At 42.1% G+C, this 27,435-nt stretch overlaps 1 protein-coding gene across 1 annotated transcript in view; it reads left to right on the forward strand.

Annotated features, from left to right (window-relative positions):
• The window catches only part of LOC306979309 (semaphorin-3F-like), a 59,340-nt gene that overhangs the window by 26,187 nt on the left and 5,718 nt on the right, over positions 1–27,435 (forward strand). The window contains exons 3-11 of the mRNA XM_079578195.1: positions 6,970–7,130; positions 7,218–7,280; positions 11,198–11,317; positions 13,501–13,590; positions 14,745–14,838; positions 17,255–17,374; positions 19,626–19,765; positions 21,831–21,945; positions 25,834–25,903. Of these exons, the coding sequence (XP_079434321.1) occupies positions 6,970–7,130; positions 7,218–7,280; positions 11,198–11,317; positions 13,501–13,590; positions 14,745–14,838; positions 17,255–17,374; positions 19,626–19,765; positions 21,831–21,945; positions 25,834–25,903 (973 nt within the window). The remainder of the gene's footprint in view (positions 1–6,969; positions 7,131–7,217; positions 7,281–11,197; positions 11,318–13,500; positions 13,591–14,744; positions 14,839–17,254; positions 17,375–19,625; positions 19,766–21,830; positions 21,946–25,833; positions 25,904–27,435) is intronic.

Genomic DNA, 27,435 nt, shown 5'->3' on the forward strand with positions numbered 1-27,435 from the left:
TCAGGGGATGTAAGCTTATACCTATGAATGTGGGCTATTAGGGGAGCAGTGCGTGCATGACTAGAGACAAGCTGCAGCGCCACACCTCTGCTTTATGAGAAGTGAGGACGAGGCAGATTCAGAAGTGGAGACGCATAGGGGAGTGTGCGGGGTTTTCTTGCTTTCTTACGCAGGCACTTACAAATGGATCCCCACGGACCTTTTGTTATCGACTTTGGACTATCACGTCTTAAGCTATATCTGAAAAGAGTGATGTTTCTTATCCCGAAGCGCGTCAGGGGCTCAGTTCATCCACAGATCCGAGGGTCAGCGGTTTGAGTCCCAGCTCTGACCAGGATTCTTGCCACAGCATTGTATGGAGTGAAAGAAAAATGACCAGTGTGGGGCAAGTTAGTTCAAAAATGGAGTATATTCTATATTAGTTACACTAGTTTGAGTTACTCTTGAGTTACTTTTGGCAAAATATAAACTGAAAATAGTAATAGTGCCACAGAGCAAAAGTGCAGTCAGAGATTTCCTTTTCTTTTGCTTTCCCCGTACTCACATGTTTTTTTTTAACTACATTAACTACAGACTGCAGATCTTATACACCAATGTCCAACTTGATTTCTTATGCTGCATTTTATTTGGTGGTAGTTTGGCATTTTTTGTGGAATACATTTAGATGCTCTTGTATGTCAGGTTACTTGAGTAAAAATAATAATACTTCCCACACACTGCCAACCTTGCAAAAATAGCTTATTAAGATTAGGTCAACGTTTCGGTCCTGAGACCTTCATCAGGCAAATTCCCTGATTGCCAAACTCATATACGCTGGGATTATCCCTCATCTCATACGCACCGGCCTCTAGTAATTGATGTAAGTTTCTCTTCAGCTCAAGTTACTTGAAATGTAATGACTAATATATCCCCGTGTTTTGCATAAGTAATATGTTATATTCCTAAGTTACTGAAAAAAGTAATATATTTTTGCAACTCGTTACTTTTGTAATACGTTACACTCAACACTGATAATGACAGCTGTATCGAGCATTGAGAAGTTTGTAGACTCAAGTTTGTAAAGCACAGTACAAGTTAAAAAAAACAAAAAACTGAAACATAAGAACAGACTGAGAGTTAAGTATTTACTGCATCTGTTGTATAAAGCTACATCTATATCACACTTCCATCGCAAGTAACATCAGCACAATTGTCGAACTCCTGCATAAACTTACATAATATCTGTATGTGCAACTGTGTTAGATCCCAGGCCTGAATAAAGGAATGGAGGGTGTCAGGGAGGGCACTTTGAGGGGAAACCTATGTCTTTTTTATTTGCATGCTGCTAAATATTGTAAACTTTTAGGCACCTGATTTGTTGCGGTGACCTCGCAAGAAAAAAGAAAAATAGAACGAAATGCTTTTGATTGACTTATTTGTTTAGAGCTATTGTGTGTGTACGCTACTTTAAAGCCGTAAAGTAAATGTATCTTATTACTTCACATCGCAGCCTTTAACAATGACCTGGAAAATCCCACAACATATACAAAAGCTTATCGTCGCTGGACACCCTTCGGTCACAGAGATCTCCTCAACAGGTGGACGCAGAGGCAGCTCAGTTTACCAGCAGATGTGGGTCAGATTCAGTAAAGACAAAAAAAAAAAGACGTTGGGGTTTGATCCAAGAAAGTCATTGGAGTGAAGACAATCCCAAAGCGGCGAGAGAGAGAGAAGGGGGGGCTTCTGAACTGCATGAGTGCGGGTGGATCTGGCAGCCATTACAAAGGCCTTGTGAGGAGAAACGCAATGATACTCTCCAGATCCTGTTATCCTCATTGACAGACACTTGTGCCATATTATTGCAGTCTTTACCAGCTGCTCGCAAATACAGCCATTTAGCACCGTGTCAAGGCTGGGTTCGCTCGGAAAGTTGTTCCTGGCTCGTCTTCGGCAGCGGTTCTCCAGAGTTCCCACGCCGTTTAAGATCGTCTCTGAATTTAATCAGCTTCTTTTTTTTTTTAACACCAAGACCTACCGATGAATCTACACAAGCCAGAACTAATTCACGTTAAACCAAATCCAAACATTGCAGGTCAGGGCCAAGACTAGACGAAGACTTATGAGAGAATATGGAGTAAATTGATTATCAAGCCCAAAAAAGGGAAGAAACCAAATTAAAGGTGCACTATGCAACTTTTGAAGCGCAATCCCTTCTTCTCGCAGATTGATTTCTGATTTATAACTCTAGTGCAAATTTAGATGAGCTCTTAAAGGTGCACTATGCAACTTTTGAAGTGAAAAAACAAACAAACCTTTGTGTATATGTGACCTTGTAGTGACTCAGTGACTTTATGGGTGCAGCGTGGCACCTTTGCTTTCCCTCACTGTGGCCTGTATGACACTCCAGGATCATTTTTTGTGTGTGTTCTTACCAGAAACTGGCCAGAAACCCCAAAACAATTGATTCTGGAGGATCAAAGACGCCACTGTGAGGGAAAGCAAAGGTGCCACGCTGCACCCATAAAGTCACTGAGTCACTACAAGGTCATGGTCGATCACTGGCATAAATGTGACAAAAAATACATGGCAAGTTTTCTGTTATTTTATCTTTTCATATCAGAACAAGGTGTTTTATACCTAAAAATGCCCCAAATTTCCCATCTTTTCGGCGACAAAATCTGAATAATGGATAGAGCTACATTGAAATTTCTTGTTTCATTTTATTGATAAATGAGCTGCCAAGACTTTTTCAGAGGGGATTTTGGATTTCTTGTTTAGTTTTAAAATAAGCTGTTTTTAGTGGAAAAATTTGTAAAATTTATTTTTCGCCTTATTTTTTGATATTCAAAACTCAATAAATGGGGCTTAGGGATTATGTCAGAAAAATGTGTTTTGAGAAAAAGGCCCTTGAAATTGCATTCTCCCATATAAGTCTATGGGGGAACATTGAATCAGCGCAATATTTAAACATGTTATTGTGAAGATTAGGTATGTTTTCTGTTTCCGGGTGAAAGCTTGTATGTTCAGAGACCAATTTGGCCCAAAACCTGAAAAGTGGAAAAATTGAGTTTTGCCTTATTAAGAGCTCATCTAAATTTGCACGAGAGGTGTAAATCAGAAACTCTGCGAGAAGACGGCATTGCGCTTCTAACAGAGTCGAGCTCGTGCGACAGACTCGTGAGCGCTACCATAGGCCGCCGCAGTTTGAGAACCGTTGCTTTAAAATCTGGGGGAATCCAGGAGCAGCAGGAATGCCTTTGAAGGGATGAGTCGCGGTGCTGACAGCGGGATCAGGAGCTCCGAGGTGGGCTGTTATCATAGCTTCAACCCTTATCTCAACACGCCACCGGCACAAAGTCAAAGAAAATGTGTTTTGGCCTGCCGTGCTTTGGAAATAGTTGACATTTCCCCAGCTTTAATTAAGAAATGGTAATTGTGTTTTATTTGTAAAGTTGAAAGGCTTGGACGTGGACATGTGTGTTAAAAGGATAATTGTAACAGCAATGGTTTCGCAGAGAAAAATGAAATACACTTTCATCTTTTTTTCACAATTATTTCAAATTAGCCAAACCCATAATTGCAGATAATGAGAAACTTCAATCACAATAAACAGGGTAATTATTCTTTTTTGACTTTTTGAAAGGAGAGGCTCCTTTTTGAAAGGAGCCTCTTTATTTGTTTTCCTTTCTTCCAAAAAGAGACGTCTTGTTGTAATTTGCCCGTGATAATGTTATTAAAGCAGACCCCAAAAAACATCTTGCTAAATTATCTGCATCTCTGATCTTTGGTTGACTCAAGGAAACCTCAAGTGCTGGAAAAACAATGCTTTTACAGGGTTCTTGATCAAACACAGGCCAAGCATGACCTCAAACTGCACTACGCATTTGCATAACGCTCATTGCTCAGTGTTTGCTCGTTTTTTATCACAAGCCTTATAAAAATGTAACGACTTTTATCGGGTTTTTTCCAGAGCAAGGGTTAGATTGATGGACTTTGTGGCTGCTAATCTGCGCCCTCCCACCACCACTCAGTCAGACCTCAGACTGAGCGCAAGTGGCAGAAGCATCTCAATCGCAAAACGCACGTCATGGCCAGATAAATTGAGTATCGATCAGACAGTCAGGCTGAAGGACGTGGGGAAGGAGATGCTCGGAAGCCCCGGCGGATAATGTGTTCTGAAGAGTATTTGATTGTAAAGGCGGTGTGTCTGTCAGCTGGTCCGCGCTGTGACATGAGCTGCAGACTCCTGTTCAAAGTGAGAATGTGAGCGCGGAGGTGATAAATGCGGGCCGTCCAGGGGCAAGTCTGGGTCTGAGAGTGTCTGGGGTCTTTGCGATGTCGAGGCCGATGGTGTTGGGTGAGCAGCAAGGGGTTTTCGATGGTGCAAGGTGTAAATGGATTTTTCTCGGAGCCAGAAGTGATGTCAGATATTTGGGGTGGGCGACGTTGTAAAATATATATGTGTTTTTTTTCAGACTTTCTCAGCAACCGGCTAAACATTACACATCACCGGTTGAAATGAATGTGTTGTCAAAACGAGAAAGTTCCCAAATCAGTTATCAATTCTCCGCATGTTAGGCGGTTTATTCGGCCAAAAATCTGGTGTGAAAAGAAGAAATTTCCTAAGGTTGTGCTAACAGATCCACGACATAAATCAAATGTGGAAGTGTGATTTGTAAAGGGAAAATAGCATTACAGTGACTGATGTGTTTGAATGGCTTATCCACCACAGTGCAGTAATGCTCTGGCGTGACAGGAGCGTTTCACAGTTTCTAAGCTTTCTTTCCATGAAGCTTCCTCTTAAGAGTCACATCCACATTTCAACGTGGGCAAGTGGAAAGGATTATGGCGCACTTTGCTTTGGATCAAATACAGTTGTTCATTTTGTCGTGGATATTGTAGGTTGGGTTCATATTCTTGAATCAAGTATGTCACAAGTTCAGATGGAGGGCAATACTTTAGAAATGTCCAAACATAAAATCCATAAATCCCAACGAATTTTCAGACCACATAGCCTTTTCTATAGCAATCAGCATTAGCCATTAAATACTGGCTAATGCTAATTGTTATCAACCACATTTAGAGAATCTACTTTAAATAAGAATTAGTATGTCAAAGTAACATCTGAACCTAATGCTGACGGATGGTGAAAACACAGGCATGAATCAACATGCCATACTTTAAGGGCCTATCTCACCGGCCTGGAGACTAGGTGAAGACTCGAGTTGCCGCTGGTCACAGAGATGTCTCCGAGACGTCCCCTGGCAATAAGGCGAGTCTCCAGGTAGTCTTGGTGAAAACATACAGGTACATACAAGTTCAGCGGAGTCTCCGCATGGTCTCCTGGAGGCCTCTGAGAGGTCTATGTTGTCAAGCTGTTGTGGCAACGTTGCAAGCACTATTTATTGTCTTCAACCAAGGAGATCTCCAAGAGTCGTACTCTTTGAGATCTCTTTGTGTTGTTCACGACACAGCTGCTTGGGACCGCATAGACCTCTGAGACCATGCAGAGACCATGGGGAGACCACATAGAGACTTTTTCAAGTCTCCCCTGAAATTGAACCTGTACGTTTTCATCAAGACTACGTGGTGCCTTATCTCCAGGGGACTCCTGGAGACACCTTCGTGACCAGTGGCAACTGAAGTCTCCAAATAGTCTCCAGGTCGGTGAGATAGGCTCTTAAGGGACTGGTTTCACTCTTCATTTGTATGTGAAGAGAGTCCAGATGCCTGGCAATGGGAGTTTATTTTTATAGTTTATAATGGTATGATGTCACATGTAAACTGCCTTTGATAATCGGCTAATAGTTTGGTTTTGGCCTTGGCGAATAGGGAGTTGGTGTAACATGGGCAGATTCATCAGATCCTTACGCTTTTCTCTGCGAGGACGACTGCAGCTCTCGGGTTGCACTTTCCCAAGCTCAGTCTGAAAACATTAGAGCAGCACGGAGGTAATGGGACAACCAGGAGGAAGGCTGTTTCAACACCCTCCTCACACCTACACTTCTGCTTTTCTCGTTTAAAAACACAGCAAGGATAACTCTGGTGTACAGTAATGGGATATTAAGTCAGTGGCTTACAAGGTGCAATACAAGAGAGGATTATGTCAAAAGTCTCCTTCTGTCATATGAAAAGAATACAATAGGGACCTTATCGCCTGTTATTTCGAAATGGATGTACATTTTTCCAGTCCAGACATAATCCGTCTACTGTATATTAGTGAGGCCAAGTATGGTCCAAATTTGTTCAGTACCAGAGCAGTTGCAACCGTCTAATGTCACATAGTTTTGCTTGAGTTTTGCCCAATTATATGTAGATGCAGTTGCATCTTTCTGTAATTATCCACACGTTAAATCTTACTTACATCAGGAGGAAAGTCATTCTTGGTACGGAACAGAAAGGATTATGGGTGACTGCTCCAAGGCAAAGCAATTTAATTATTTTCATATTTCAACTATAGGAAGCCAACATTGCTTCAAAATGCTGCTGTGCCAGAAACATCAGGATTGCACATCTGATCTTTGTATCTAAAACTTGGCTTTTCTGTGGTCTTTTTCTCTGGTCTTAATAAAATAGTAGAATGTTAGTATTCTGAAATAAACTCTCTTTCTCTAAAGTCTGTTTGAAAATGTTGATGGTACTTTTAACTTACTTTTAGCAAAGCAACTTTTGATTCCAAACTAAGATTCACCAAAGCTCTGATTCATGTTTTGTTTTGTCTTTCTCTTCTTGCAAGGAATCATAAAGTTTGTAAGTAACTCATTAGTTTTGACTTGAGGTGGCATTTTATAACCTGGTCGGTTGGTGACTCGATCCCAGCTTCCACCAGTGCATATTGTCCTGTGTCTTTTGCCAAGACTCTTCATCCACCTTGCCTGTGTGAATGCGTGAGGGTGATAGTGTGATCACAGGTGGTCTCCGTCCGTCAGTAATCAAATACAAAGCTACAAACTAGTGCATCTTAATCAATATTTCTACGTCTCTCCACAGAGCTGAAGTCCACGGGCACAGCTCATCACTTCTCCTTTCTGCTCAACTCCACGGACTATCGGATACTGCGCATGGACGAGGACCACGACCGCATGTATGTGGGCAGCAAAGACTACATCCTCTCTCTCGACCTGCACGACATCAACAAGGAGCCGCTCATTGTAAGAGAAAAACACATTGACACGGTACAATTTCATATATCCATTTCATGGCAAACCACAATCTGTATCTTTTTTTCTCTCCTGTAGATCCACTGGCCTGTAGCTCAGCAGAGGAGGATGGAGTGTGTGCTGTCGGGAAAAGATACCAATGTAAGTACACTGAGAGATATTTTTGGACTTGCACAAGTACAATAACTAGAAGTTTATTTTTCTTTCATTTGAAAACCCATAAGAGTTATAAGAACATCAGGAGATGTCTTTTGGGCTTTAGTATTGAGGATTACTATTCAGCTTTATCTGTGGCTGCTGTTCAACATTGGGATAATGTATTCCCCTGTTACAGTCTGCTTACACATCAACATTGCTCATAATAAACATAATGGTTGTAAAGATGAATGAGGAAGTAATCTTAAACAGAGGTTCTAGAGTTCCACCATCACACTGGAAAATATTTAGGCTTTTCTTCAACTTTAAAAAGCCTTCTTATACTGTATGTCTGTTGATTCAGGCATTGATGATATGGCTGAAATCCCTTTTAAAACAGGCTCGACAACTCACAGTAAACAGAAACACACTTTTGGGTTCTGGCGCACCAGCTGAGATCTCTAATGTAAAACAAGTATTTCATTTTGGGACTACTACAAGCCCAATCAAGGAACTACTTACAAGTCCAATCAATCAAACCAGCTGAAATAAATTTGACTTTGGCAGAGATTGCCTTGTGACAGTGGAAACTTCACCGGTGCACTGTCTTGTTATACAAGCTCTGTTGGATCCTGTGGGACACAGTCACTGATCCAGCCTTAGAAGACGCTACTTAGTTTTGTGGCAAAAAACTGGCTTTTAAGTCAATAATATCTCGCTGGTTCGATTGATTGTTTGATATGGTAACCATTGGTGCCGATTCATGTTTTTCTCAGTGGGTGCCCAGTTAAACTCACCAAATAACATTGGTCTGCTTCAGACTCAATCCCACAACCAACTGCTCTTAAGTCGAGCGCTTTCTTTATTGAGCTAAACAATGGCTAAGCAATACCTCTGTGTTGATGCCACATTTATATATGAATGTACTGCACTGACAGTGCTAGGGCTGAAACGACTAATCGATTAATCGACGACTAATCGATTATTGAAATAGTCGACAACTATTTTAGTAATCGATTAATCGTTTTCTGGTTCACACAGACTCAAATAGAGCAAAAATGACATGAAAATGTAGTAGTTTTGATGAAAACCTACTTTGTCATAGTAAGGGTCTGTAGTGTTTTGTATATTGTAGATTTCATAAATATCCGTCTGTGTCTCGTCCAATCAGAGGCAGAATTAGCGCCAAGAGCCTCCAACAAACATTTACTTTAAGTTTCCTCCATCAACAACTTTATGAGATAATTTTTTTCTTTAAAAATCCAATTTTCCTACACCACTCACAGCCAAGCGATTAATCGATTAATCGTAAAAATATTCGATAGATTAATCGATGACAAAATAATCGTTAGTTGCAGCCCTAGACAGTGCTGGGATGTGAGAAGAGTAGAAAGAGAGACGGCTCTCTTGTGATCACATGGGTGCCTAAAGCTACAGGAACAGTAACTATTGCCTGTGACTTTTTGTGCTGTGATTTGGTTTGCAATCATCTTAACCAATGTTGCTAATGCAGTCATTCACAGCATATTATATTTTCTTGAATTATTGGTGTCTTGACATTGATTGAACATATGTGATGTGTTAATGGGCTTTGGACCAGACGACCCCCTCGGTGCATTGTAAAACTCTGCATTAGAATTCATACAGGAGCAGATTCTCTCACACATTACGAGGTGTGATCAGGCTAATACCTACACTCTCCCTGACAGCACATGATTTGATCCAATCTGTACTCATAATGTCTGTACTTGGTAACCCACTCCGCTCACCACCTCCGGCCACATCGTATTACTCGAGTACATGGGGCTATTTTGGAAGGTCCTGGTTTGAAATTTCACCACGAAAAATAAAAAATTGGCTCGGAGGAAACATGTTGGCAATCCTAGCTGCTCTTTAGGGAATGACAGATGATGACAATTGGAAAGCTATCCAGAAGGAGACGTCGGTTCAGCCAGGGAGGTCAAAGGCAATCATCCCCCGTGTGTGCTCTCTAGAGGGAGGGGCGGGTGCAATGAATAATACAAGACGCACACAAAACACACTATCCCAAAAACCTCTGACCAGGCTGCATCTGTCGCCCCGCTAAGAACTGCCAAAATGACTCCTCTAACCAGCCCCTCCCTCCCCAAAGTCCTGAGCACAATCCTTTTTATGACGGGACACCCCTTTCTTCAACACCAGCTGTCACTATGGTGGACGAATCAGGGAAGGATATCATCAGCTGTAGTACATTTTAGAGAGTTTTAGAAGCGGAGGAGATTGAGAGAGAGAGGGAGGGACCTAAACAGACAGCTGGACAGATAAATAGAGATTATAAAGTTGTTTTTACCAGCGGTTCTTAGAGAGCAAGCTGTTTTTGTGTCCCATATTTGAAAATCCAAATCAGCAATCTCTTAAAAGAAAATTACGTAATTTTTTGTATTAATCCTGTGGGTTTTTATGTCAAAATATCTTTTTTTTTTTCTCAATCTGCTGTTTTCATTTGCAGTGGATTACTTGAGGCTGTTTGTTATTGGGTAGTTATTCATCTCGTTTGTTGCCTCAATTTCCAAGTCACAGTGAATGCCGCTGGTGGCAAAGATGTAGCAAAACAAAAACAAAATGGCAGAACTATAGCTCTCTTGTTTTTCCTTGTCTCTCAAGGTTTTTTTTTTACAATTCAATTGCATTCGATTCAATTTTTTATTTGTCAAACCATGTGAATGATTTGATTATATTTCTCTCATCCTTGGAAAAAAACAGCTCCCACAAAGTGTAAGTAGTTACCAGTCATGGTATTTAGGGTAAATGTGACATGTTATTGTAAATTGTTGTATCAATGGGACCAGGAGACCAAGAGACTCAAGAGAGTCTATGTTTTTGGATTATGTGCTCCAAAGTTGATGCACAGATCAACTACTGACGGACAATAAAGGGCGGGTATATGACTTTAGGGAGGGCTGTGTTTGAAATTGAAATAACACATTATTTGATTGGAAAAGAAGTATATGTCCTAGGGTTTTGTATTTTGTTTGGTTCAGTCCTGAATGATATACCAATAACACTGTAAAACAATGTTATTGTTAATTTTAGTGTTACAAACTTTACCTTGGTGAAATGTCTCCAAATCTCAACACACCAGTACAGATGACTACTTTCTGAAAGCTAGAACAAAAAACTCTTGCACTACTGAGAACTTTCTCTTCTATATTAACAAAATTGCCTTTTAGTCGCTATTATTTTGCATCCAGTCTCTACAATATTAGTGTCAGTTAAATGCACCACAGTGAAACACATATTTCATTGAGTAAGAGGATTTCTCCACACTCGGCCATTTCTCTTCGATCATAATAAAAACATCCTTCACTTCAAGGTCTAAAACCACATTTGTATTTCAGAACAGCATCGGTGTATTTCAGCCTGACCCAAGTGATTTTCTTTTACTGACTCTGACAGGAGTTTGACGAGGGTTTTGCTGAGTCCCACTGCTCGGACTCAGAGGCCTCGCTGCTTTTCTTGGTCTGTCCCGCTCAGTTTGGGTGTTGGGAAACATTGACAGTGTGGTTCTAGTGAGTTGGGAGCCAGAGCCTGAGCTGCCAAAGACAACGGAGGCAGCAGCAGAGTAATAGATGGACTGGAGCAGAGCCAGGCAGCACGCCATTAACCATCAGGGGGCATTACTTTAGAGACAAGACCCCCGTTACCAGTGCATTTTAAACTCAGTGAGAGAAGATTCAATAACAGGGCCGTAGCACAAAGTCTTCAAAGCATAAAGTCAATTCATTGTTTAAAAAGTTAATGTTCTTACTTTTGGTTTGCCCTGCTGAGTTGTTTGCAACCTTGGCTTTTGTAAACTGTAAAATTCTCTGACAAACAACAACAACCTTAGCAAACCCTTACCCAACCTGCTTCCCTGAAGAACATTGTGCATGTCTGTGTTTCAGGGTGAATGTGGAAACTTCATCCGCCTGATCGAGCCATGGAACCGCACTCACCTGTACGTGTGCGGGACAGGCGCCTACAACCCCATCTGCACCTACGTGGACCGCGGGCGCAGGTCTCAGGTAACCGCAGAGACGCACTTTGACCCCTCCTGACCTCTTCATATGAAGCATATCTGTCAATCAATCTCTAGTCAGACAGACTCCGTCTGCCCCTGAGCGCTGCGTCTATTCTTCATTTTCTGCTTCTTGGCTTTCATCGATTTGCTCAACTTCACGGTCTGGAGGTCTATGAACAAAACCCAAGAGCTTTTCCTTTCTGGAGTTCAATTATTGTTGTAAGATTGCAGCCAGTGAGGGACCTAAGTGGCCTATCTCAGAGACACCACTCTTCTCTCACTGTTGAGTTTAGTCCAGACAGTGAATTTCCTGCTAAGACAGTCGTGCTCTTCATGGAACTGTATCGTCTATATTCTTACCCTTCGATATAGAGAAACAATTAGTATTTTTGAATAACGTGCGTGCGCACGTGCGTGCATGCGTGCGTGTGTGTGTGTGTGTGTGTGAACTGTATGGGAACTGCCATTTAACAATGTTGAGAGAGGAACATAATTTAAACATCAGATCACATGGATCATTGTACAATACTGTATCATATAGATCATTTGCACTACAGTAGTTCTTTGGTCAGAGGATGGTTCTACATAAAAGTGTCATATGCAATAATGGTAGTGAGATGGCCTGTTGTTGAAATACATGCATGAAAAACAATACATCCATTCACAGAGTTGGCACAGAAGATGTATAAATAAGCTCGTCTTTGGGTTAGGTCCAGGGGAAAAGTAGGACTAAACAAGGACTTTGGAAACACTACAATTTGTTTCGGTATAGAATATACAGTATTTTTGTCATGCAAGGCTCTAGTGTTATTGCAAAATACTGTGTGTAATACTTTGTGACACATGTAAACTAGCAATCAACTCTCATTGTCCAGAGTGTACCCCACCAAATAGAGTAGTTTAGTTACATACAGGACAGGAATCTGGCACAAAATCTTGACTTGTTATTGCATTTTCATCAATGTCAAAGCCCTAATGGACAATAGTTGTTCTTATTCTCTTTTCCCTTTTGTTTTTACTATATTTACCGTGTAAGAAAAAAGTTTGTTTTACATAAATGTTTCCTTCACACTGCAAGAAACCCAAAGTGCTTTATATTGCATCGATCATTTACTCTGCTGCTGTGGCGAGCTGCTGTTGAAGCCACTGCTGCCTAATGGACTGACAGAGAGAGCTTAGCCCTGACCGAAGACTGACTCCCAGTTTGTGCCAATGGCCTCTCTGACAACCACCGATCACTTACTCACACCCCATGTCCACACTGGCAAGTTGGTAAAGTGTCATGCCCAAGGACACGAGGATATACTTAGGCAAAGGAGCTTCAGCTGAAAATAATACCTCTAAAAAGTGCGCTGCCCTATTTCTAAACAGTCAAAAACACACACCCACATCCGCCCCCTCACCTGTTTACGCCGGCGAGCCTGTAGCATGTCCCGTGCAGAGCCCATCAGCGCTGATAGACTCTCTCATCCATCATCGGCCTTGTTCCCCCGGCCTCCCCGGTCCACTCAGACCGGAGCAGCTGCCGCCCCTGCGCTCGTCCACACTGCGCCTGTTCAGTCTCACCATTCAAATGGACAGCTCGGGTTTCAACGCAAAGGTCAGAGCCCGTCGTGTCATGCGGCTTCTCCCCAAAGGCCCCGAAGCTATGCAACGTCGCAGTGTAAAGATTTATGCCAGTAACAGTAGATGTAAACACAAATCCTCATGAAAGTCTCGGTACAAAATGCTCGGTGGCTAAGTGGTGAATCTGAAGCACGCACGCAGGGGAGCTCATCATATGCTTGTAGAGAAGTCTTAGAGTAGGTGAACATTGTGCATCATCGGGTTTATATCTGCATGTAACATCTCCCCAAATACCCATGCTGTTCATGTCTTATTGTTGAAGTTTCTTTTTCACAGTTGCACGCTTTGCATGACGCCTCCAGCTGTGTTTGCACGACTCTTATCGAACTCTCTCTAAACAATAGCAGCCTTGCTCTTTAATCCTTCCCCTTTCTCATCCATTTTTTTTCTTTCAGTTCAAACATTTTCCTTCTTTCCCAAACACTTTTCTTCGTTCCCCCTCCTTTTTCCGTGGCCATGGTGCACGTCGGGGTAATGTGGCCTTGTTGTGGGATGTCCCGTGTCAGTAACGCCGTGGCCCGCTGTCCCCTGTGTGTGTGTGTGTGTGTGTGTGTGTTTTAGGGCTCCCAGTTCCTACAGCCGTCTCTGTCTGGAGGAAGGACGAGCCGCGCCGCAGACCTCGGCACCACAGCAGAGCCCATGGAGGCCAAGGTGGGCTCAGGGGAGACACGTCGGTCTGGTGCCCACCTGACACTCGTTCCCCTGTCTCCGGGATACTTTGCTCCTTTTTATCTCTCTCTTTCTCTTTTTTTCAACTTTGTACCTGATAAAGAAGACCGTACTTAATTTATAACCAAAGAAAATGAAAGGATAAAAGGATATGCAGAGTTTAGTGGTGCTAGGCTAGTGCTGGGCTAGTGCATGTCTATGGTAACTAGTAGCCTTGCATTAAAAACAGTCTGACCCAAGCACCGTGCACCTGAGGCAAATCACTCCTAACACCAGACGACCCATATAAATGTCTGTGTTGACTGAATTTTTTTTTTTAACACAACCATTTTGCATTTAAAAGAACTTATATTGGAGCAGCATCAGCTTCCTGGCTGTAAGCTACGCAGCGGCGGAGTGATCTGCTAGGCTACCGGATCTACAGTAGTTTGTTTACCTGCGGCCGCCATTGCTGCATGTGGAATTCACAAAGGAGCTTTCTACAAATCCGATATGGCAACGTTTGGAGGACGACCCGATGATTTTGAAGAGGTTTTTAATGCAGGCTGCTAGTTACCATAGACATGCGCTAGCCTAGCACTAGCCTAGCACCACTAAACTCTTCTGGATAACTAGGAAATGTGGCCCTTTGTCAACAATCCTGAAATATCCCTTTAAGGAAATTGCCTCGATCTCTGAAAACCAAGAAATTTAAGTCAATCAGGGATTTTTTTTTTTTTTTGACAAACTTGGATAAATGATGAAAAAGATCCAACAATGGAAAAAAGAAAAGCTTGGCCCAGACGCTCAGCTTGTCTTTCACAGGGAAATAATGAACACAAGGCATTCTTGAACAAATTACTAACATCAAACGCATGCTGAACGAGTGTTGGATTGTCCTCAGCCTTCTTTTCCCGCCTGTGTGATAACTGATGCATTTTCTGTTTTCCTCAGAAGACCTAGGGCCCTGCCAAAGAGCGGTTTAAGTGCCTTTAGGGTCGCACCCTGGCAGTTACTTCCTTCAAGTTAATTATTGATGTACACCAAGAGTGCTTCTATCACTCACGTGCCTTCAATCAACCCCTTTACTCGATTACTGAATTACCAAATTAACAGAAGACAAAGCAACCGTTTTAAAGACATTTCTGATGTTACAGGAGTACATCTTCAGACTTGAACCCGGCAAAGTGGATTCTGGGAAAGGAAAATGCCCGTATGACCCCAAACTCAACAGTGTCTCGGCTTTGATCAGTAAGTACAGCGTCTATACAAGTCTTCACATAGTATTTCGGTGTGCTGTAGGTGTTGCAGTTTGGCTTTATGTGCCCTGAGGCTAAGCAACTTTCCTCTCCTCCATGATGTCACCGTGTGTTTAAAAAGTCTGCAGTAAATTACAACGGAATATGGATAGGTGTTTAATAATAGTGCTGAGGTAATGCAACATGTAAAGGCTTGATCAGTTTAACACTTTTCTAAAGCAGCCTGTAATAGTTCTTCCACTGGCAATGGAAATGTCTTTAGTCGACAGCATCTTAAAGGAACAGGCCACCATTTTTCCATACTGAGATGTTCATACCCGAGCTTAGACGAGTTGATACGTACCTGTCTGGTCTCTGTGTGTGCCCGTGGAAGAGCGTGGTAGCTTCCAGCAACATCTTTGGTCGTTTTGTGTGACTGAGGGCACGCACAAAGACCAGACAGGTACGCATCAACTCGTCTAAGCTCAGGTGAGAACATATTCCAGTATGTAAAAACGGTGGCCTGTTCCTTCAAGTTTTCCTCTACAAAACTTGCAAACACCTAAACCTTTTAAAGAGGGGGTATTATGCTTTTTTCAATCACATAGCACCAGTCTATAGCACACTACAATGATGACCAAACCTTCTGTTGGTCTGTAAATGCAGTAAATTAGAATAACTGCCTTGTATAAAATTGCTCTCTCAAAATGGCTGTAGTGAATGCCTTGAAATAGGCTTCTGTCTCTTTAAGAACCTCTGACTCTTTCCGACACGCCCCCTCCACACGCTGTCTGTGGCATCAGTGGGGAGGGGGTTCTGCTGAGGAGCAGTGGTTGGTTACTCGACTGGTGACGAAAGCTCGGAGGCGTCTCCAGGAGGTGGGGGCGTTCCTAGGAGGACTCAAAGATTACTCAAAAATACGTGAATGTGCCAAGGCAACACTTCAGGCATGTTTTTAATGAGGGAATGACATAATAACATGATGTAAAGCTTGAAAAAGTCGATTTTGCATAATACCCCCCCTTTAAGTTGTTGCTCACCACTTTCAATTTTAGAAGATCTTAATAAATGCTCTTGATACAAATTCATTCATAGTTACTGTCGTCTTATCTGAGCTTAAACGTCCTATCAGTGCAAACAATGAAGGGAGTGTGAAGCTGTCTGTTTAATTGTTACAAAACTCAATTCTTTACAGGGATCCGCTTATATGTTTCACAACTTTCAGGGAACAATACTGTCACTGTGATGTAAACAATAACAACACACAGCTCACAATCGATAAAAATGTTTTAGAATTAGCTGCACAAAGGTATTTTTTCTCAAATGTCTGCTACAATATACTGAGGGACAAACGCTAGTAAGAAATCAGGGAGAGGGCCTGTAAGTATTGCAAATGAGATTTATTTAAAAAAAAGATTGAAGCTAAGGGTGACCTTTTAAACTACAATAAAATGAGGTTATGAAGCCCCGAGTAGAGACAAAATCTTTAACACAATGACACCGTGCGACCTTGCCTTGTCGTGTTGTTGTGCCATTGTTCATTGGGTGGTCTGTTGTCAGTGGATACAGGAGGTCTCACATACTCAGAATTTATATCATTCTCATTGAGCCTGCTGCACCGCTGTAGTATGTGACCACTGACCTGAGCAACATTTTAACCTTTGTTTCCCTTCCTCCTGTTACCTCCTGAGCAAGTGGATTTTCTCTGTCGCCATTATACGCTTGCCTTTTCACGTGGTACTGTTTAAACCGTAGAGTTTAAGTTATGACATTACTGTATTTCTATATGGTGTAGGTTTTGGCAGCCAGTAAACATTATGTCCTTAGAGTGGATTTAAAAGCACTCATGTGTAAGAATGTGAGAGAGTTTTAAAGATTATGACTAACCACTGGATCGTAGCTTCTCCAAAACTGCTTCTCTAGACTATGGTCATCAGGGGAATTACCTCAAAAATGTGTCTAGATACTCGGAAAGGTAGTGGGAAGACTTATTTACTCCCACCCCATTGGTTGAGGTTTGCCAATCCAAGAGGCAAGAAAACAAGATATATATTTTTTATATCTATATTTATTTCATAAACAGTGGGTCAGACCATGTGACATTCTGACAGACAGGTGGGTATATAATCATGTTTACTTCACTCGTAGAGCCAGCTGTTCTTCAGTTCACGCAGTCTGATTGTAACATAACTATGACATAAAGCCAATTGGGAGTTTGTATAACTTTCTCGGCCCCTATTCAGAAATTATGATGATTGTAAGGTCATTAAATAACCACTGCTGTGCGTGCCGGATTTTGTCTCTGAGAGATGAGGCAACTTGAAACCGGCGCTTCAATCATGCTGTATATATATCTTTCTTAACCTGCGAGAGGAATGACTTCACCTCCATGACAACCTCCTGTGTTTTTGTGTTTGTGCGAATGACAGATGGGGAGCTCTACGCCGGCGTCTACATCGATTTCATGGGAACAGACTCGGCCATCTTCCGCACACTGGGCAAGAAGACAGCCATGAGGACCGATCAGTACAATTCCAGATGGCTCAATGGTAAAGGCGCCACTCAGTATCTCTTATGTTGTCCCCTTTAGAATGTGTCCTGCAGAAGCGCCCGTTTTCTAGGAACCAGAGTTATCGGTCTTTCCGGGCTGTTTCACGTGACCCAGTGATCATTCGATACCAAAGCAGAAAATTGCTGATAGCGTGCAGTCCGCAGGGTTGGACAGTGGGGTCAGTGGCCCATAGCTAATTACAGCATGTCAATAATGACACTGAGTGGAGCTTGTAATTGCAAATGAACCGTGGATGTTCAGATGCTAAAATGCTGGTCAGCAACAGTGGAAAGGAACTAGATACTTTAGCTCAAGTGAGGCCAACCAAATTTATTTTCCAGTATCCTTGATTGACATTTTCAGCTGGCAATGTGGATTATTGTTGCAGTGTTACTGGGGGAAATGACTCACATGTTTGAGAGGTCATCTGTCTCAAAAAGAGAAGGTTTGTGGTTCGATACCAGCTTCTATACCGACATATTGTCATTCTGCAAAACACTTCACCCACCTTGTCTCTGTGGGTGAGTTTGTGAGGTGGTGGTTGTGGAGGAGGTGGGAGAGGAGTGGGTTAGATTGACAGCTACGTTTGAGTCAGTTAACCTCAGCTGTGGTTATAAACACAGCTCATCACTACTAAATACAGAGAGTGAATATGTATTGGGCGGCATGGTGGCTGAGTGGTTAGCACACTTGCCTCACACCTATAAAGTCCCGGGTTTGGTGCCTTTCTGGGTAGGAACCACCACTACAAACATGCTGGTCTGGTTGGCCCACTGTGGCAGCGGCTCAGGATAAACCCTACATCTGCTCTATGCAATTTCATTGTACATTTGTATAATGACTAACAAAGCTTCTTCTTATTGTTCACCTTTCATGCTTTGAAAAGTCTTATAAAGCACAATATAAATCATTCTTATAAGAAGTAGAAATAGTCAGTGAATGTTGTAGACGGTGCTTGTCCCAGAGGTGGACATATTCCATAACTTTTTATTTTATTTTATTTTGGCAAGCAACAGTGTTGTTCATTGTTCGTACTTCCAAGAGAAAGTCATTTGTTGCAGTGCTTCAGGGGACTAGATGGAAGTTCACATTTTTATACTTGCTACTGCCACCTCAGGTCTTACGTGGAACTGCAGTATCTATATTAAGCTTGTGTATGACCTTTTGAGTGACAGTGCAGGATTTTAGAGGCAATTGTGGTGAATAGGTCTGGGCTCATTCTACACATTAGGACATGCTGGAGCAAGTACGGGGTGGAAAATACATAATTTTAACATTTTTATACTCTGTCTAGACTCCAGTCCCTTTGAGTGGGCAGTAATAGTAACATTGATAGCAGTAATAGTTTGTCTCTTCCATGTCTGCTTGTTATGCTGATGTAGGGCCATGTCGCCCAATCAATCATAGCATTGTCAGACATGCCGCTATATTGTCTTTACCTCTGACCTCGTTGCCCCCGACAACAGCAGTGATGTGAGAGCAGAAAAGGGGGGACACCTGAGGCCGGCTAATCAGCTGTCCAATCAGTGCGGCACCCTGCCTCCCCCGGTGCACGACTCCTGGATCCTCTTGATTTGGTTTGGCCCCTTTTGGGACTGTGGCCGCCCACCGCTGTGCAGTGTCCTACTAAGCCAGTCAGCTGAAGCATGCTGGGATACCATATTGAGTGAGAGCATTAGAGAGAAAATAATCGTCGCTAGCAGTTCAGAGGATTGTGGTGGTACTTTTTGCAGTTTGAGTTTAAAAACACAACGTTGTAAGGGATTTTTTTCCTTTATTTTTTGGTGATTTGGTTATTATTCTTTGATTCTCTATTACTTGAGTCTTCATTTTTCTTTGAGAGGAGCCACAGACAACCATTCCCTTCATAACTTTCCAACATTTGTACAATTGCAGATACATAGAATTTATGAAGTATGTCCTTAATGACCAAAGTTTATGCATTTACCCAAACTTGACAGAAATTCACTGACTGATGACTCAACGGTTCACATTTCATCCTGTTCAGCTTGTAGAAAAATACAATATAACCACGCCCGCTCCAGCTAAATCTGACTGAGGGTGCATCAGAGTTCGAAAGGGGTTTAAATACAGATTCTCATCATCGTTGGAAATGTTTTCACGATAAGTTGCTGTTGCTTGGAGAGTGATATAAGACGTTTTCCTGCACAAGCTTTATAATTACTCTCAAAAACACATGCATTTCAAAGCTGCTACTTAAATGCATCTTTCTTGTCTCCTCTCTGCAGATCCAACCTTTGTCCATGCCCACCTCATTCCCGACAGCGGAGAGAAAAATGACGACAAACTTTACTTCTTCTTCAGGGAGAAAGCCGCAGAGATGGGCCAGAGTCCGATGACCCAGTCCCGGATCGGCCGAATCTGCCTGGTAATCATTTACATACTGTATCTACATATCTCTGTCATTCTCAAGGAGGTCCCCGTGATCATGTGTAATTGCTATACTTCACCCACTACAATTGCACAGGCTCCAGCATCATCTTTAATGTTTGGGCTCCGACGGCTAAGTTTGGATGTCTTTGTGGTTATTTTTGGTGCTTTTGGATTAGGAGTTAGAGCAGAGCAGTGCCGTTTGTCTACATCTCGGCACAAATAGTTTGTACAGTTTGTTTTTTCCAGATTATTCAGCATTTTCATTTCAAAATGTGGAGCTTTGAAACATATCGGTTGTACAGCACGTGCCTCATTTGAACCCAGTTAACCATCGAAACATTAATTTGGGTATTTGTTAACTTTTAAGTGATAGTCTGTAAGATTACAAAATGAGGTAAATAAACCATCAAGTCCAGAGTATGAGTGGAGCCGCTCCAAAACTCCCTATTTCAGCTGGACGTGGCTGTTTAGACCGGCTTAAAGTGCTGCGGTTGGATTCACACTATTCCAAAAGAGGTCGAGAGCCACTTTAGGTCGACCTAAATAGAACATTTGTGAAAACATCCCAAGTAAGTTTCACATGGAAGTGTATACTCAAGCTTATACAGTAGCCTTTGGCCATAAGCCTATATAATGTATTCTTCTAATTTACTGGTTCTGTTTGAGGTTATGTCATTGTTATGTTCAGTTGCTTTTAATCTGCATACATGCCTTTGTTCTGAATATCAAACTTGAATCAGCAGGGACCAGGGTCTTTCGTGTAGAATAGTATTACATGCACAAGCTTTCCAACAATATGTCAGCTTAACGGATGAACGTATATTGCCTTCGCACGTATCTCATAACACCATTCTCCCGGCTCCTCGGTTTGACTTTCCTGCGTGTGTTACTCGATTCTCACATCCATTTTCCCTCTCGCAAATACCGCCACATCGCCCGCAAAGCCAAATGCATTTCGCAGTGCGTTGTGTCAGACACACCTTGTATTTTTCTCCAATTGATATTGACCCTTTAACGGCCTGTGAGTCACTTTCCCATGTCCTTTCCTCCGCCTCAGAAGTAAGAGTTGGCCGTGCGCTCGTGCATGTGTTCCAAGCAGTGACAGAGACAGGCAGAAGTTTAGCCGCCCCGTCCCAAAAACAATACTCACCTTGGACAGTTGTTTCAGGCAGATGTAGAGCGCGAGGCACGTTATTTATCATGAGCTGAGCTTGTCCACCAAAACATTATGACCACCACAGAAATGCCTGGTCAAATATTAACCGTTATGCACTGTTTATTGCTTCATTGGACCACCGTGGACAGAAGCTGATGTGGACAAAGGCTGCCATTTTAGAGATAGCTGATGAGGTTTCCTTCTAATTTGTTTTCTTCCGGACTCACCTTGTTGAAAGTTAATTGTTCTGAATGAGATAAGTCTGTGCTTCATCTTGTAGATTTCCTTGTCTTAGTATGTGGCCTATTATTTAAAGGAATAGGCCACCGTTTTTCACACAGTTGCTGGATACATTTGCATGATGTTAAAGGTGCACTATGTAACTTTTTAGGTGGAAAAAAAAAGACTTGATATTTGCGTGTATTTAACCTTTTAGTGACTCGGTGTTATGCGTATGGGAGCAGCGTGGCACCTTTGCTTTCTCAGTGGCCTTTATGACACTCCAGAATCAATTGTTTTGGGGTTTCTGGCCCGTTTCTGGTACATACCCCTAAAAACAGATGACCCTGGAGCGTCATAGAGGCCACTGTGAGGGAAAGCATAGGTGCCATGCTGCACCCATAACGCCACCGAGTCATTAAAAGGTAAAAAGTGCACAAATATTACGCTTTTTTCTTTTTTTTTTCACCTTAAAAGTTTCATAGTCCACCTTTTAAGGGCTGGATAATGCTGTTGGAGATGAGGAAAAATTATACTCAAACCTAAATTAATAATAAGTCTTTCTTTATGGAATCTTCAAACAAGTGGCATTAAAAAGAAAAACTGGGAAACATCGATTAAGTGTGACTTCACCTTACAGTTGTCATAATGTTTTGGCTGATCAGAGAACGTCTCCTCTCCACAGAATGATGATGGTGGACACTGCTGTTTGGTGAACAAGTGGAGCACCTTCCTCAAAGCCCGTCTGATCTGCTCTGTGCCCGGATCCGACGGCATCGAGACGCACTTTGATGAACTGAGTGAGTTACAGATATTCTATCACAACAATATGCATGATGAAAGACTTTATCTCTTTGTCCACACACAAAACAGAAACATATTCCAGACAAAAGAGTTTCTGTACACGTTTACTTGCGATATAGAATATGTATATTTGATTCTTATGTTCTAAAAAGAGACATGTGGGCAGGTTCATGAAGATAGTAGCAGCTCACATGAAGTTGAAAAAAGGTTACCAATCTGCACGCAGCAGAATATATACATCTCCAATATACAGTATCAACAAGTACAGTGTGTATAACCAAAATCTGACACCGCTTCGAACATTGCCATGGCTCCTGTGTGAAATAGCTACAACTTGAGACTCTACAGATTTAAGCGCCCTTCAGTTGTACAGCACGGAGCAGCTGGCATCAGTCCAGCCCTCAGAGATTATCCCGACCTGCCCCTCAGTAACATGAATGACAAGATTAAAAAGGGATTTGTTCTTCAGGCCTTGAAATTACAAGAACTAGTGGAAAGAGCAGCAAATCTTTTTTTTTTTTCTGCACAGCGTGGATTGTATGAGAAAGACATGAATTTATCGTTTAAGAGGTTTTTTTTTTTTTCATCCTCCAAATACTGTATGTAGTATCTTTCTACTGCTATCAGCTGTTGGCACTTATGGGGCTTGTGGTTAAGCAAACAATGTCCGCCCAAGTTTTGAGAATTGAATTACTTCACTAAGTAAACAAGTGAGGGCCATATATTAGATATGTGTGTTAAAAAGAAATGCGTACACAACTTACTACAAGAAATGCAGAGGTTTTTTTTGTTGTTTTTTTACATCAGTTTGCATACTATTGCAGATCATTTTACACTGAGTAAATACCGATTGAGTTTGCAACAAATCATACAAGTGAGTCCAGAGAGATAAAGAGGGAGAATTAGGGAGACTTGTCCAGGGATGGGGCACAAAAAGACAGACGAGCGTGTCTTTTAAAAAGTAAACGTGCAAGCAACCAAGCAATTAAGTTTTATTGCCTTTTCCCGATAATGTCAGAGTGAAGCATTGTTGTTTCATTGGATTATTTTGAAGTGAAAAATCTCTGTAGATAACTCAGAGGACGGGGTCATGTTCTTTCTGCTTTTAATTCTTTTTCTTGGTCATCATTTACCCCTGTTTTTGACTTGATTTCTAATTGCATCTGCTTTCTTTTATTAGTCCTGGTCTGATGCTCGTTTATCCTCCGGCTTTATTCCTGGCTTTGGTGCTCATCCTAGTCTGTTGCTACTTTGTAAGACAAATATTCTCATCGGTGTCGTGAGCTTCACTGTTCTATCATAATTCCAGCTGCTTTGATAAGTGAGACAATGATGGTGTTGACGCCCTCTTTTATCCGGCTTCACTTTGCAGACATTACCCTAATATTTTTCATGCCTTTCTTCATCTTTGCCTCTTGTGTTTGCCTCGGCGCTTCGTGACGGATAGATAAAAGACTCGAGACCGCGTTTGATCTGACACTTTAGAAACAAGTTAGATTTGAAGCAACACATAATGATTTATATTCTGCTTTTATCGCTTTGTTGACAAAACCGTCTGTCGAAGACCAGGCATCTTTTTACTTGAAGCACTTTGCTGGCTATCGCATAAAGCTCGGATTTATAGGCTCGAGTCAAAACAGTAAGTTCATGCACTTCTCGTTCTCCAGTCCATGCATCTTTGCCCCGAGTGCTGGTATATGTTTTTCTCATTGACATTTGAGTCTGAGGCCTCTCCGGTCCTGCCTGCTTCTTGTGTCAGAATCCTGTTTTTACAAATTACTTCCACAAACACGCCAGGTTACTTCACAGCATATAATGTTGCATGTCTGTGCATAGTAAGTAATATCGTTCTCCCATCTGGTGTTGACTCGTACCTGTTCCTATAACAATGCTGGAAGAGGGTACCTGAAGGCTAAACAAGTGAAAGCTGAACGATTTCAACATAAAAAAGGAAAATCAGGTGGTGGAATGGTTGTTCTTTAATGCTGCGCAGTTACTTTTAATTGAATCAAAATCGCAAAAGGCTGTAATTATTTAGGGTGTACAGCATCCTTTGCAAAAGATAAAATATCCTATCCATGTATTCTTATAGACATTATGTGTGATCATCTGTTCATATTTCAGTTTTCTGCTCCAGGACTTAAAGGTGCAATATACAGCTTTTTATGTGAGGAAAAAAAAGTTTATGTTTGTGCGTATTTGACCTTGACCCAGCGGCCGTATGAGTGGTCATCATGGCACCTTTACTTTTGATCACGGTGGTCTCTACAACGCTACAGGACCCTGGTGAGAGGGTCCGTCACCAGTGAAAACTCTCTTGACAATTGATCCTGGAGCATGGCGACGTGTAAACAAGCAGCAACCTCCCTCTCTTCTCGGTACAGCTGCTTTTTTTTGTGTGCCTTTTTTCTGTGAACTGCATTTGTGGTTTCTGTGCTCCACATTGTTTAGCCGGATGCTTTTGTACGTGTTTGCCGTGTTTTTGTGGGGCTCGATGGAGAGTCCTGAAGAAAGCAGCTTTTTTTAAAGTAAACTAATAAGCTAAAGACATTTGAGACCTACAAATTTCTTCTTCTGGAACACGGAAGAGGCACCAGAAGCCCCCCACAGCTGCAACACAGTGGAGGTGTCACAAGAGGTGCTACAGGAAACAAGGAAGGGACAAACGAGGAGGTATCCGGGCAAGACTCAAAGCTAAGCCACAGCTAATGGACGTTCACTGGAGAATAAAACAGATTAACTAACACGCCGGTCAGGTTGGCCCACGGTGGCAGCGCAGCTCAGTCGCAGCGGCTCAGGACTAACATCTGCACACAATTTCGTTGTACAATGACAAATAAAGCAATACTTACTTACAAGAGACCGCCGTGATGGAAAGTAAAGGCACCATGCTGACCCACTCATACAGCCGCTGGGTCACAAGGTCAAATACACTCAAAAATCAATATATATTGCATAATGCACCTTTAAACTGAATTAATTTTAAGTAATAAATTGAAAATCGAATTGTAAAAAAAATGACTATTAGATGTATTTCCAGAGTGGTGTAACATTATTGCCTTTCAACAGGCTTAAGGCATTTATTGTTGTGCAAATCTCTGCAGTTTTGCTATTCCGTTTCAACAAAAGCAGGAAAAGGCGAGTTGTGATGTGGTTGGCGGCGGGCACTCGGTCTGGGAAGTGGTGTTTCGCATAAATATGAATCCATCAAACCGCTCGTTGCGTTTCTATGGAAGTTTCCCAGAATCCACCTGCGCTCGGCTCAGAGAGGAAACGTTCTCGGGACATTGAAGTGAACAGCGAGTGGTTACAAGAGCCTCGGCGGGACCCGCAATGTAAATACGGGGTGATGTTTAAAACTACAGTCCCTGAACTCACCGGGGAATAGATGTGAAATTATGTGAAATGGAGATCTCTGGTGAAGCATGGGTTTAATAAGAGCCATGTGTGTAGCGCTGTTAAGTCCCGAGACTCGAGAGCCAAGGCTGAGACAATCGAGCTGTCTGCGTTTTAATGATTTAGTGCAGAACGGTGTGTGGGGCCAGGGGAGCGAATAAGAAAGAAGCGTGTTTGAATGAGACAGGTTGATAAAAGATTGCACCAGAAAAGAAAAGTGAGCATAAACATATCAGTGGAGTGCTACTTTTTGCAGATATAAGACATTTGGAAGAGGACCTGCTGTGTTTGAAGCTCTTGTCTGGCTCCCTGTCCATTGTCGACATTCAAGATATGATTCCAATGAAGCCAGTGCTCAACCAGACATTTTTTCTTTGTCTTTCATTATTTCAACTTTATATTGAGGTTTTATCTTTTTAATAAGGTTGTTTGATTCCCATATCCTTAGTGTCAGTGTATAATTCCCACATCCTTTCCCTTCGTTTCAGGGGACGTCTATATCCAACCAACCCAAGACACCAGGAACCCAGTCATCTACGGCGTCTTTTCAGTTTCTGGGTGAGTTTCTTGACATTTTCATCAAACTTCGCGGAGTGGGAAAAGAAACACCTGGGTGTATATTTGGGCTCGCTTCTGCAGTTTTCATACAGTACCTATTCCTGCACCTCAAAGTGACATCCTCCTCTGATATTGAAATGTTTTGGGCCCGTCAGATCCAGGCTACAAAGTAAAAAGGAAGTGGATGTGCAGACTTTTGAAGGCGTTTGTTTCATACCGCGTGGGCGAGAGATGAAGGCGGAATTTTAAAGGCATATTTTGGAGGGAGCATAAATGTATTTTCTGTATTGACTTTGTTCTTGGCAGCTTTGTACTATCCACGTCGTGTCATTCAGTGTTGATGCTCCAAAGTGTAAGTCGTTTGACCTCCCTCGGTGCGAGAATGTTTTAGCTCTGCAAAACTTAAATGTTCTGTTACATTTCCAAGTGTCCTTGGGCAAGACACATCACCCACCGTTCTTATGTATGAATGTGGCGTGTGATTGATTAGTACCCACACCTTAAACAAGCACATTCTCTTGAGAAAAAAACCCAACAACTTCAAAATAGCGACAAAAACGAGACGTAATGAGGATGAACAAGCAGCGAAGCAGTTGACAAAAACGCAACAAATCAGGCGATAAAAAAGTGATGAAAAAGCAACAAAACCAAACAATAACGTTGCGAAACAGGCAACAAAAAAGTGACCAAAACATGACAAAAACAATTGACAAAAAAAATGATGAAAAAGCAACAAAAACCTTAGATCAGTTTAGTAGGTTTTAGCTTTCAAATGAGGCATTACACTGGTCCATATAGGCTAAGCACCAGTCAAGAAGCTTCTAGATTTGGGTTGAACTGGAGAAAATGTGCTCAGTTAAGGCGGGGGGGTAAGAGGTGAATATACTATGTAGCGTAAAACATTTAGGCGTTTGCGTTTGCTCATATGCAAAGTGAGGAGCACAAGCAAAAGTAGATCAGCAGCAGGGTCGATAATGCATTTTCCATTCACGTAGCATTCTGTCGCTTACATATCTGATTTGGGGCCCTAAAACTGTAACACACGCAACATCAAATGGCAAATTTAGTCCAACATGGCAACAAAATAGAATAGCACACACTACTTAGCACCTGCCTTGATTAATGCCCCCCTTTTGAGTATCTTGAAAGGTGTTGCATGAGCAAAATATTTAGATTTTTGAGAAGTGCGTAGCTTTGTCTGTAATGTTATTGTTCTTGTACATCCCATCAGGGAATGTAAAAATAAAGATATGCTAAACATGCAGTAAACCTAACAATACGAAGTGCAGTCGTGCCTAGGAGCAGTAGATACGGTTCATTTATCCATCGTCGTCTCTGGCATCAGTTAGGAAGCAGCTAAAAGCACTAATGACAGGGCCCTGACAGGAGCCTCAGCCTCGCTACAGCAGGGAGCGTATCCTCTGGCCATTCCCCTCTATCTCCTCCCTGTGTCAGTGTGTCTGACAGCCACACTATAGTTTGGGAGCTCTGGTGTTGACATGAATTTCCCCTGAGCCGCAGCGTGGAGCACT

Source organism: Gobius niger (genome assembly GCF_951799975.1).
Source record: "Gobius niger genome assembly, chromosome: 20".
Lineage (NCBI taxonomy): Eukaryota > Metazoa > Chordata > Actinopteri > Gobiiformes > Gobiidae > Gobius > Gobius niger.